General features: G+C 39.8%; 1 protein-coding gene across 3 annotated transcripts; it reads left to right on the top strand.

The window, feature by feature from the left end:
* Nucleotides 1-812: 812 nt before the first annotated feature.
* Nucleotides 813-11,392, top strand: ZNF300 (zinc finger protein 300). Of its 3 annotated transcripts, none has more exons than XM_032337282.1 (6): nt 813-1,039; nt 1,764-1,890; nt 2,389-2,591; nt 7,250-7,376; nt 7,604-7,726; nt 8,833-11,392. In XM_032337282.1, the coding sequence occupies exons 1-6, from the start codon at nt 1,001-1,003 to the stop codon at nt 10,386-10,388; spliced, it is 2,175 nt and encodes a 724-aa protein (XP_032193173.1). In that variant the 5' UTR covers nt 813-1,000; the 3' UTR covers nt 10,389-11,392. The 3 variants fall into 3 exon arrangements, with proteins under 3 accessions (XP_032193173.1, XP_032193174.1, XP_032193175.1); XM_032337283.1 differs by having other exon boundaries at nt 816-1,039; nt 2,551-2,591; XM_032337284.1 differs by lacking the exon at nt 813-1,039 and having other exon boundaries at nt 1,805-1,890; nt 2,360-2,591.
* Nucleotides 11,393-12,637: the final 1,245 nt, after the last annotated feature.

Genomic DNA, 12,637 nt, shown 5'->3' on the forward strand with positions numbered 1-12,637 from the left:
AGGTTCGTTATTTTTTCACGTGATGTTTTCCTGAAATCTAGCCTCCTCGCTCGCTTCCTCTCCATTTTTTCCCCTTATTTTTCAGTCTCCGCTTTGCCTGTCTCAATCTCCCTCTGCCTCGGAGTCTCCCGCGTTGTGACCTTCAGTGCCCCACTTCGGTTCCTCTGCGCCCCGTCTGCTGCCTTCCAGGCTGCCATCGCCGCCCACACGGGCCTCCCCTTTGCCCCTCTATCGCGGCCCCGATTTCCTCCGGCTTCTCAGTGCCATCGCTCGGGGCCTCAGTCTCTTCCCTGTCTCTGTTTTCCTTTCTTCCTCCCTCCTCCAGTAGTACTGTCCCCTAGAGGATTCCTTACAACCGTTTTTAAAGTTCGTTTCTGCGATTGATTCCCATCCTCCGCCCCGCCCCAGCCACCCCCTCCACTACCGGGCATCTCTGCGGAGGGGACTGTACAAGTACAACCTCCGGGGGGTGCGGCTGTACCATTTACAAGCACGTTCAGTGTCGTCAGTGAGAGTATTTTAACATCCCCAATTCCTCCTCCTTCACCAAATACAATCTTTTAATAGAGGTCGGAGCACTCAAAACTTCTTCCCCAATCCTCCTGTAAAATCTCTCTGCACCTCAGAGAGGTCTGTATTATCCTCTCTGGTTAAGATAATACACTTCACTGGTCTGTATTATCCTCCCTTCCGTCGTCTGCCTCCTGCCCTCCCTGCCACCGTGGCACAGTCCAAAGTTAGGAATAAATCGAATTTTTCCGCCGTACGGACCCGACCGGACTCTCAAGGTGGCGGCTCCCAGCACGAGGCACAGCCTGGGAGCCGCCATCTTGCCTCCTGAACAAAGCAGCCGGGGCGGCCGAGTGGGCAAAGCCGCCCAGTACGGAACAGCGCAGGCTCGGGAGCCCCGCGCTGCACTCTCCCAGACAGGAAGCTGGAGAGTTCGCCAGTATGGCTGTGACAGCCGTCCCTGCTAGAGCGGTGGTGGGCGGCTCGGGGCATGATAACAGAGCCGCAAGGCAGAAGGCGGGCCCGTGCGGTGAGTCCGTTTAATTGGTAACAGGAGGGGAGGGGTTCGCGAGGGTCAGTGGAGGTTTATGAAGTCAGGGGTGGGGACGTTGTGGGGAGGTTTGTGCCATCGGTGTCGGGTTTTTTGGGGAGTCAGAGTTGGAGTGAGGGACGAGATTAGTAATTGGGCAATGATGTGTCAGTGATGGGGTTGTCTGTGGGATCAGAAATGGCGTGTAAGGGGACTGACTGGGGTCAGTGATTTAGGGGACTCTGGAGAATCAGTGAGTGGGGAGGGGGCTTGGACTAAATGACCGGGATATCCCTTTCGTGGTCCGTGATATGGTGGTCATGGGGGAATTCTGTGGGTGTGTCATTGCTAGGCCCTAGGATTCAGAAATTTGGACGGAGCAATAATGCGATTAGTCACGATGATCAGCCCCAATTTACTGGGAAAGACTTTTACATACAGTTAAAATTGCCATTTTAGGCATCCCTTGATTTCTTAAACGTCAGACCCCTTCTCGGTTCACCATTGCACCCTAAGCCTGGTGCCTCCCCACCCCCCCCCCCCCCATGATCATTTTGAAACAAGACCGAACAAATAAAAAAGGATGCATTATTACCAAAAGTGTGACTTTCGGCCTTTTCCTAAGCTTGTTGAAGTCATTTTATATTTTATTCAAGAAACACTTAAATGAACACCTGCCGGGTACCCAGACATGAGCATCGCTATTTTGGTTGTTTCCTTCCAGATCAGTTTTGACAGCGCCTGGAAAACAGCACATAAAACAGTCTCCCTGTCATGGGAGCATTCAGTGCCTCTGAACCAGTTCAGTCTTGTCTGCATGACTCCTCCTGGGGCTGAGAAAAATCGACCAGGTATATACCATCCTGCATTGCAGTATATTCTCTTGTATAAGTGGTTCCAACCTATCACCATTTTTATAGGCAGATGACTGCACGGTCGAAAACCTGCAATTACAGTTTAAACAGAAAACATCTTAACATTAGCATTTTGGTCCATGAATATCGATTGGCAGGAGAATTTGTGCTGAGTTGAGGGAAAATATGAAAGACCTCTTGGTAGATTATTGGAATTCAAGTGTTGATTCTTTCCAGGGAATAAGGGAATACATTTCTCAGGTTTCCGTTTGGTCATGGCCATTCTTATTGCCAAGGAAGTCCATCTGCTGTTAATCTTACTGTAAATCTATTCATGTTTATTGCCTTATAAAACTATTCTACCAATAGAATTACTGGTTCATAGGGGAATAATAAGCTGTTAGTGAGTCAATATGAAACATATCTATACAATTAAATCATCTTGATCAAGTTCTGTTTATTATAGTGTAGTCATAAGAGGACTCCTTCACCTAGTGCTTCCTGACCCTTCTACAAGGACCAAACAACCTTGTGCCTTGTTGTCCATCATCCACCTGATGTCTAGCGGTGAATGTTTCTGGATTGGTGAATGGGGAAGCTGCGGACCAAGTCTAGTCTGTGAAAATGTCCTTTTCATCACCAGTTTTGCTCTTTCAGGCATCTGCCCTTTTAGAAGAGAGCAGAAAATGAAGTCCCAGGTGAGTTGCTTTTATCTTTAATTTTTAAAATTTCCTCTTTCATTTTCTGCCCAGTCAAATGGGAAAGTACAGACAGCTAAAATTTGGAGTAGGGAAAAGGTAGCCAAAATAAAGATCAAGACCTAGAAAGGGTTTCTAGGTAACATTTGGATAACCTGGCCTGAAAACATTTTTAAAAATGGATGTACCAAGTTTTCTGATCTTGCAGACATCATCAGTGTCATGATTTGCAGTCTTCTAAAGAGAAAACAGATACATTTCTCTCCATTTTATTTCTTGCTGCGGAAGACTAAAACAGATTTCCATTCTGGGTCTTTCACTAGGTGATGGAGTACACAGTGTTCTCACCAACACTCCTGGGGTAAATGCAACAGTAGCTTTCTTATAGCTGTATCATCAAATGCTCTCTTTTAGAGGGAAGGTATCATAATGCCATAGCCAAATGCCTTGAACCTTAATCTTCAGAGCTGGGCTCATCAGACTCTGGCCTATAGGCCAAATCCAGTTCTCTATTTTTATGAACAGTTTCACTGGCAGCACAGCCATAACCTTTGTTCACGTATTATTGTCTATGGCTGTTGCCTTGCCACGGTGCCATCGTGGGTAAGTACAACAGAGACCGTATGGCCTGCAATGCTGAAAATACAAACTTTATGGAAAAAATTTGTTAGATTTCTGGTTTAGAGGACCGCATTGATTTACAGAGGCTTCCTATTGTCCTATTGTCTAAATAACACAGAATGGGTACATTTTGAATGGTCTTCCAAAATATATTTTCCTCCCAAAGGGCAGTTCTTAAAATTATAATTATCTGGCAAAGCTTTGTAGAGCACGGGCCCCTGGTGCTCATACCCTTTGCTGTGACTTCAGATTATGTAGCATCACTGTCCAACTCAAAACCAGTTCCTTCTCTGCGCTTCTGTTTTTAATAGCTTGTCTTACTTTTTCTCCTTGCCAACATTGGCTATATACACAGTATATAAATTTTAAACTATATAAATGATAAAAATTTAAAAACTGATTTTTTAACTTAAACTCTCATCCCCCTGGGATTATCAGTGTTCACCATTTGTAATCTTCCAGATATTTTCAGTATGAGTGTAACTGTGATCAGTGTGTATGTATGAAAGTACAAATATCCGAGTGTCTCTTTATTGTGTTTTTCCTTTGGAAAATAATGTTACAGTAAACATTCCATGCTGCAACTGGTTTTTTACTTTACTGTCTCATGTAAAGGTTTTTTAATATCTTCCCATGACAGTACCCAAATTTCCTTATTATCTTGGCAGATGCATAATATTTCTTTGCAGCCTGGTTGAACTGGGACTGTTTTTTTCTCTTTAAAATGGAGATTGGAATCCTTATAGGGTTGTTGTGAGAGTTAAGCAAATCAAACCATGCCCGTAAGTGTATCTGGGGAGGGTTTGTTCCACATTAAGTGTTAGTTGTTGTTATTTTTAGTATTGTGTCATCATCACTGTTATTGTCAAATCTAGAAATCTCATGTATATTTTACAGTAAAGCTTAACAAGTGAGTTCTATTGCAAAAAGATGGGGTTGTTTTCTTTTGGATGTCAGTAGCTTCCAATTATGCTGTCCAGCATAGAGCCACCAGCCATATGTCACTAAACACTTTAAATTGGCTAGTCTGAATTGAGATGTGCCATAAGTGTAGAATACACACTGAGTTTAAAGATCTAGTTCCCAAAAGCTCACTAGTAATTTTTAAAGATTGGTTACACTTCAAAATGATATTTTTAATGTATTGGGAGATATACATATATATATTTGAAAATTGGTTTTTGATTGTGGCTACTGGAAAGTTTAAAATCACCTATCTGATTAGTCTTGTATTTCTGTTAGAGCAGCTTTAGAGAAGGAAAATGGATTTGTTATTAGCTTAATACATCCAGCTTCCAGAGCTAATTAACTGATTATATGCCTCTCCCTGTAGGAAGAGGGATTTATTTTTTCCAGAGTGTCCAGAAGTGAAGTCATTGTTTGCACACATGTCTATTCTTCCTTTCTCTTTCTAACACCTGCTCTCCTCCAACTCCAATATCCCAGTCATCCAAGCCACAAAAAGGTGTTTACAGATGATAAAAATACAATTTTCCACTGGTTATTTTTCTCACAATTAACAAAATTTATACATACTTAGTTTATTGACGCATTTGAGTGTAATTTTTTAAAGACTTTATTTATTTGGGAGAGAAAGCATGCACAAGTGTTGGGGGGAGGAGCAAAGGGAGAGGGAGCAGGAGAGCTCCACACAGGGTTTGATCCCAGGACCCTGAGATTATGACCTGAGCCAAAGGCAGACACTTACTGACTGAGCCACCCAGGCACCCCAAAGCATTTGAGTAAAATTAATAAAGCAAAATCTGAACATTAGAATTTCATTTATTAATCTTCCTGTCAGAATGGATTTGCTCTATATTCCACATGTATTTTTTTTCCTCATGTCACTGTTCTTCAGATCAAAAGACTCTAACTGATTAATGCACAAAAGTATTTTTAACTAAACATGAACTTCCTTTTATTCTCTATAATCGTCATTCATTCCTTTTAGCAAACACTTTGTTGAGTACCTAATGTATGTCATATGCACTGGCTGGCTGTGGAGTATCTCAAGAAGATTTAGGTGTGGTTTTTTCCTGGAGGAATGCAGAGGAAACTTGGGTAAATAGATATGGAAACCAGTCTTGACAAATAAAAGTTCTGTAATAGACATGGGAGCCAGGAACTGCTGAGGCAGAGCTAGGGATCAACCAGCTTTCCAAGGAAGTAGAAAATAGGCATCGAAGATTATTGAACTTTGGATCATGAGGGAAGTAGGATAAGGATGAGAAACACTTGCGAAAGTGGAAAAAGTAGAGTGGTTTTAGGAAGGCTGAGAATTTGAGGAAAACTGAAAAATAGGGTGTTTCATGGGAAGTTTGCCCAAGGGTGTTATTAAAACAGTAAGATACAAAAGATCTTATTTACAGTATCAAGGAGGTAGTGTGGAGTGCGTGGTCAAGAACTCAAGCTCTCGATTCAGAACACCTGCTTTTAAATCTGCGAGTTAATCATACATTCAGTGTATATAGTCTCTGCCAAGTACTTAACCACTAATCTGCAGTTTTTCTTATATATGTAAAATGAGAAAATTAAGAAGGCTGTTTAAAGGACAAACTAAGTGCCTGGCAGCTTGATGGTGTGACTGTGGGACTTGGTGTGGGATCAGAGGTCCTTTAAGGTTGAGATGGCTGAGGCGAGACTGATTGTGTATACAAGGTTGGAACCTAAGGATGCTTTTAAGCAGGGCAATGTGGCTATTTGAAACAGTGTTTAATTTTTCTTTTTCTGAAAGCAACATTTGATAATAATGAAATTTTTAGGGGGAAGAGCTGAAAAACAGTTTAAAATAATAGAGATCACTCAGGTTCTGCTATTAGATGACAGTTGTTGTGAACATGATGGTGACATAATTAAAATAGTCACTTTTCCCTCCAGAAATACCTTATGACTACACTTACCCACATCTCTTATTTTAATGTCACATCAATAATCTGTTACTTTTTTTTCATCATTTTTTCTGCATATTTCTCATTATATCTGTTTTCAGTATTGCTGTTGTAATTGATGTACTTCATTATGTTATTAAGTATTGCATATATAAGGAAACTGTTTATTGAGGAGAAGCTATAATTATTTTCCTATAAAATGAGGGGATTAGATTATGATTTTGCAGAACTCTGACATTCTGTGATTCTCCATATGTGTGTTTTACCTTTAATGTTTTACTTTCTCTGCTCTATAATTATTTTTTTTAATATTTTGCTTTCTCTGCTCTATAATTATTACTAAAAGTCTTCCCATATTTTGTTTTGTTACTTTAATGCTCTTGGCTGTCTTTTTAGAGTTTAAATTTTTGCTCATCCAGAATCTATGTTTTCTGTTATCCAAGACGTAAGATATGGTGTATTTGTTTGCCAGGGTTACTGTGGCAAAGTACCACAAACTTGGTGGACTAAACAACAGAAACTTACTGTCTCATAGTTCTAGAAGCTAGAAGTCAAAACTCAAGTTGTCAGCAGGGTTGATTCCTTCTGAAGGCTGTGAGGGAACAGTCAATTCTAGGCCTCTCTCCTTGGCTTGTAGATGACCATCTTGTGTCTCTTCATATCATCTTTCTTCTACGTGTGTCTGTCTGTTCAAATCTGTCCTTTTGATACATCAGTCATGTGGATTGTAGACTCATGAGATTATACCTCATAGAATTACATCTGCAATGGCCCTGTTTCCAAATAAGGTCACATTCTGAGAAACTGGTGGTTAGCACTTTAATATGTGAATTACAATTCTACCTTTAACATATGGATTCAACATTAATTCTTCTGTTGACTATCCGGTTGTTTCAGTATTATTCTTTGAATAATCTGTCTTCCTCTCAGTTATTTGCATGCTGCCCTTATCATTTATTAAGTTACCATTTGCATCAAGTAAGCATCTTCTGTTTCCTGATCTGTATCTAGCTCTTCTTGTAAAGCCAGGATTTTGTTTTATTCCTCCCAAATACCGTGATGCAAAACTGGGTGTAGTTTAGTTTTATATACTGCAGTAGAAATGATGAGAATGATCACTTCAGATTGAATAAGAATATACTATTACAGGCCTTAGTATCATTCAAGGATGTGGCTGTGGATTTTACCCAAGAGGAGTGGCAGCAACTGGACCCCGCTCAGAGGACCCTGTACAGGGATGTGATGCTGGAGAACTTCAGCCACCTGGTCTCAATGGGTAAGGATGGCTTCCCTGCCTGACTCAGACTTGCCCATCCAAGTGCCTTTCCTCATCAGGTGCTGTGGTTTGTAGTTCCTGACATATATAAGGACTTTAATGATCTTCAGACCTTCCCATACGGAGGTCACTGTTTTTGCTAAGGGCCCCCTGGATTGCTTCCTTGTAGCCTTCCTGAAACTACACCTCCACTTTTTCCCAGTTCCTCTGTGATTTCCATTTAATAGGATATCCAGTTTCCAAACCAGATGTCATCTCTAAGTTGGAACAAGGAGAAGATCCATGGATCATAAAGAGAGACATGCCAGACTGGGTCTATCCGGATGAAAATCAGGCAGATGGGAGACAAGGGAAGTGAAGTATCAGTTTGTCTTGTTTTCTTAATTGATTGATACCTGAGGTTTACATTCTGTTCCTACTGAAATCTCTATTCTTTGTCCCTGTGCTGAGAATTTAGTAGGCATTAAACAAATAATTAAATAACTGTGAGCTTTTATAAGGGGCAGCTATTTCTTATTGATCTTTCTCTCTGCATATATGTATATCTTTAACACCTTTTATGAGAGGCAATAGAAAGGCAAATTCCTCCCAAGAACGTAGGTCGCATTTTAGATAGTAAGACCTTCAGGTATGGGGCTCTACACCATTATATGTCAAATATAGTTGATGTTTTAAAAATTAGAGAAAATGAGAATCTAAAGATATAATAATTTGAGAAGGCATTTTTTCAGAGCATGCAGCTGTAGCTGCTTTGAAAGTACACAAAGTGTTGATGATGCTGAAGCAGGAGGTTAAAGGCAGATTGTGGTGGGGAGAGCATATCTGAACAAAACCTGAAGTTAGAGAATTAAGGCTTTTCTGAGAGAACGTTGCTAGTTTCCCTTGGTTCATATAGAAGGCATTTATGACAAGTAGTGGAATATAATCTTGGGTTCTAAGTGTGAATCTGATTCTGAATCCATAGCAGGATCTTGGATTTTTCTGTTGCTTGTATTAGTTTTTAATTAGGAAACTAGACTGAGGAGAGTTTAAGTATTTTGAGTACAGAGGGACCTTATTTCTGTGGATAGTGGTGGCAGGATAAAAGTAGTTAAGTATATATATAACAATGGTTTATAAGAAAAATGAATTCAAAAGGTGAAAAAGGTTTCCGTTTAGAAAGCAGAGAAAATGGAAAGATTCTAAAAGAGTAATCCAGATTAGAGTGGTAACACAGATACTTTTCTGTGTCCTTCAGTTCTAATTTTCCCATGAGTCTTTTTCTCTTTAACATCTGTTCCCATCCATTCATTTGATCGTACTCTATGCTGTACTCTCCTACGAGATGGCCTGTCCCCATCCCTGTGCTCTGAGTTCATCAGCTACATTGAATTAGTCATTTGTTCTGTTCTTCTGCATTCTGTTCATTGTTCTTTACAGTTGTTTTATTTCTTTCTTTCTTTCTTTCTTTTTTTAGACAGGAAAAGTAACCTTGACAACACCAAATCATGTATTTTGGGGTCTGTTTCCTTCCGTAATAATATCCTGAAAGGAGTCACAAAGGATGGTTCATTTTACTCCATCTTAAAAGTCAGTCAAGATGGTGGCCAGCTGCAGAGATGTCAGGAAAACCAAGACAGACTTTTCAGGCAAGTAGCAGTCATCAACAACAAAACCGTCACTGTGGAGTCAGGCCATAAATATCCACTGGGAAAAATATTTCACGAGTGCATAGAGCCAGATACTTTAAGGCAAAGATCCCATAACTATGATGTATTTAAAAAGAACTTGAAATACAATGTTGACCTACACAGCTGTAATAAGAGCAATTCAAGAAAAAACCCTGATGAGAGTTTTGGATGTGGAAAATCATCTAGCCATGGTGCATCTGATTCTAATCTTGAAATAATTCACAATGGAGTATTGCCCTGTAATAATAATCAGTGTGGAAACATTTTTAATAGTAAACAATCCCTTATTCAATATCACAATGTTGAAACTAAGGAGAAAACCTGTGTATGTATTACCTGTGGAAAAGCCTTTGCTAAGAAGTCACAGCTCATTGTACATCAACGAATTCATACTGGAAAGAAACCATATGATTGTGGTGCATGTGGGAAAGCCTTCAGTGAGAAGTTTCATCTCATTGTACATCAGAGAACTCATACTGGGGAGAAACCTTATGAATGTTCTGAATGTGGAAAAGCTTTCTCTCAAAAGTCATCCCTCATTATACATCAGAGAGTTCACACCGGGGAAAAACCGTATCAATGTAGTGAATGTGGGAAAGCCTTCTCCCAGAAATCCCCCCTTATTATACATCAGAGAATTCACACTGGAGAGAAACCTTACGGATGTAGAGAGTGTGGGAAGGCCTTCTCCCAGAAGTCACAGCTGATTATACATCATAGAGCTCATACTGGAGAGAAGCCATATGAATGTACTGAATGTGGGAAAGCCTTCTGTGAGAAGTCCCACCTCATTATACATAAAAGAATTCACACTGGGGAGAAACCCTACAAATGTGCTCAATGTGAGGAAGCCTTCAGCAGGAAGACAGAACTCATTACACATCAGTTAATTCATACTGGGGAGAAACCTTATGAATGTACTGAATGTGGAAAGACCTTCTCCCGGAAGTCACAGCTCATCATACATCAGAGAACACATACTGGAGAGAAACCCTATAAATGCAGTGAATGCGGAAAAGCCTTCTGTCAGAAATCACATCTCATTGGACATCAGAGAATTCACACAGGAGAAAAACCTTATATATGCAGTGAATGTGGGAAAGCCTTCTCTCAGAAGTCCCACCTCCCGGGGCATCAGCGCATTCATACAGGAGAGAAACCTTACGTGTGTGCTGAGTGTGGAAAGGCCTTTTCCCAGAAGTCAGACCTTGTTTTACATCGGAGAATTCATACCGGGGAAAGACCCTATCGGTGCACTGTATGTGGGAAAGCGTTCATCCAGAAGTCACAACTCACTGTACACCAGAGAATTCATAACGGTGGTAAAATCATAATGAACTGAACACAGAAAAGCCTTCTCAGTATTAGCTCAAGCCTTAATAAATACTAGGAACCTGATTGATACTTATGGGACATCTTTATAGATAAAATTTAATAAGAGAATTCATGTCTATAGTGAGATGATACCTAGCTCAGCAAAGATGATGGAAAATAATCTTAAATGAAGAACATTTTCAACATGGTATGTAAAAATTTTTAAAGTCATGGTCTGTAGAACAAATTATGTATATAGACTATTGTCAAGTGACATATTCTTTATTATACTACATTAACAATAACCAGACATTGTGAAGTTGCTAATATTAGCTTGGCATAATTTTGGTCATACAGTAAGTCCCAACAAAGGACATGAAGAAAGCTTGAGGAAAAAAAAAAAATCCATTCCTAGAAACTACATCATATGGAGGGGCTTAGCATGACCCCTAAAGATATATGTAAAATTCTTGTACAAAGATGGAAATATGGGGAGTCAGATTCAATACAGGTGATGTTTATGCATTTTCCCATTTCAAGCATATAAGCTGACCTGTCTCTCTAGAAGGATCCTGTACCTTGAAATTGATGCACCTTGACCAGGTCTCCATTTTATTCTTCTTCCCTGAGAGTTTGGTATTGTGGAAACGGTAAGGTTCTGAGCCAGATGGCCTTGTGTTTTAATCCTGGCTCAACTGTTCACAGATTGTGTGACTTCAAGCAAGCCTATTTCGCCCATCTGAATATTTTTTCTTATCATTAAAAAAAAAAAGTATAATATAGAGCACGTTTTCAGTTAATATTGGTTCTTTTTAACTTTCTATCCTGCAATTGGATGCTAAGACTAATGTGTAAAAGCTGCATCTAAACTTCCTTTGCATTTCAGACACTCTGCTTTTGATATCCCATTCCCATGACTGTTCATTTGACTGTCTTTGACCCTGGTGGCCTTGATTTTTGGCATGTTAAAGTGACATTTTATTATACTTTTATTATTTTTTACATACATTTATATAAACTGTGGTCATTACACAGATAGAGTCTGTCTAATGTTTCTTCAGTTCTTTTCTGACTCCCACCCTATAGCCCCAACTGTTTTCCCTGGGAACAAAGGACACTTGCAGAGCAAAACTCCTGGGATGAGAAATTATGCCTGCCACAGGTTTGAGAACTTGGTATTGCTGAACTATCTCCTGCTCTCCTCCCGTGCTTCTGCCTGTTTGTTGCTCCATGAGCAGCTTTAGATGAGGACCCTTGTTGGAGGTGTCTACAGAAGAGCAATACTTGGCAAGAATGAGGGGGAGTCTGTATACTTGTGTTCACATAGTTCTTCATATAGTTCCCACTTGGTTCCTTCACATTTCCTGCCCACTGGATCCTCTTCCTGAATGGCTGACCTGTCTCTGGTGAAAAGATGGGGACCCTCTGGGTGAGAACCTCTGCAGGGGAGAAGGCATGCCTAATAAGGATGTGGGAAATTCTTAGTCTGTGTGGACAAATTCTTGGTTTCATTATGAACAGTGAGCTGAGAACACTGACGTCAGATGTAAATTGACCATTCAGACTTGGGAAAGGAGGCCTAGGTGTACATCTTTTAGGTTGAGCTACTCTGAGGTTTTCTCATGGAAGATGTCCCAACTGATCCTGATGAATGCATGAGAAGGACAAAGAAAGGAAAAGGAAAAAAAAAAGATAATTGTGTGAACACAGAAATTTAGGGAAGAGTGAGTTCTATGTAGTGACAGCTATGGAACTAATGTAGATATAACAAAGATTCATAATTCCTACTTTACAGGCCTCCCATTTGGTTTTCCACTGTCACAAACCTCCAGGCAACATTGATCTGATGATGAGCTTCTATAAGTATCCCAGTTTAGACTTAGCACCTACTGATTTAATACTTCACTTCTTTTTTGAGCATTTTATTAAAGGAGCTGATCAGTGCAATGAAGCAAGAATAGGAAAATGGGCATAAGGATTAGAAAGGAAACGGTACTATGGACATTGTAGGTTATGGAATTCTAAGAAAAGCAAGAATATATTGATTAAGTATTAGAGATAAAGGAGTTTAGTTGCTTTATACAGTTTTAATACTGAAAAATAAACTAATTCTACATACTAGCAGCAGACTGAAAATTTAAAGATAATTTTACACTAGCATCAAAAATATGAAACACCTGAAATAAATCTAATCACATAGTGTAGGATCTAGGACCACTATATACAAATTATAAAATATTACTGAATAAATTAAGGCTTAAATCAATTGAGAGATTC

The sequence above is a fragment of the Mustela erminea genome, chromosome 3 (genome assembly GCF_009829155.1).
Source record: "Mustela erminea isolate mMusErm1 chromosome 3, mMusErm1.Pri, whole genome shotgun sequence".
Lineage (NCBI taxonomy): Eukaryota > Metazoa > Chordata > Mammalia > Carnivora > Mustelidae > Mustela > Mustela erminea.

Coding starts and splice junctions, on each gene's coding strand:
- ZNF300 (XM_032337282.1), top strand. CDS start 1,001: ATGATAACAGAGCCGCAAGGCAGAAGGCGGGCCCGTGCG. Junction 2,592..7,249: donor AGCAGAAAATGAAGTCCCAG/GTGAGTTGCTTT, acceptor ATACTATTACAG/GCCTTAGTATCATTCAAGGA. Junction 7,727..8,832: donor TCAGGCAGATGGGAGACAAG/GGAAGTGAAGTA, acceptor TTCTTTTTTTAG/ACAGGAAAAGTAACCTTGAC.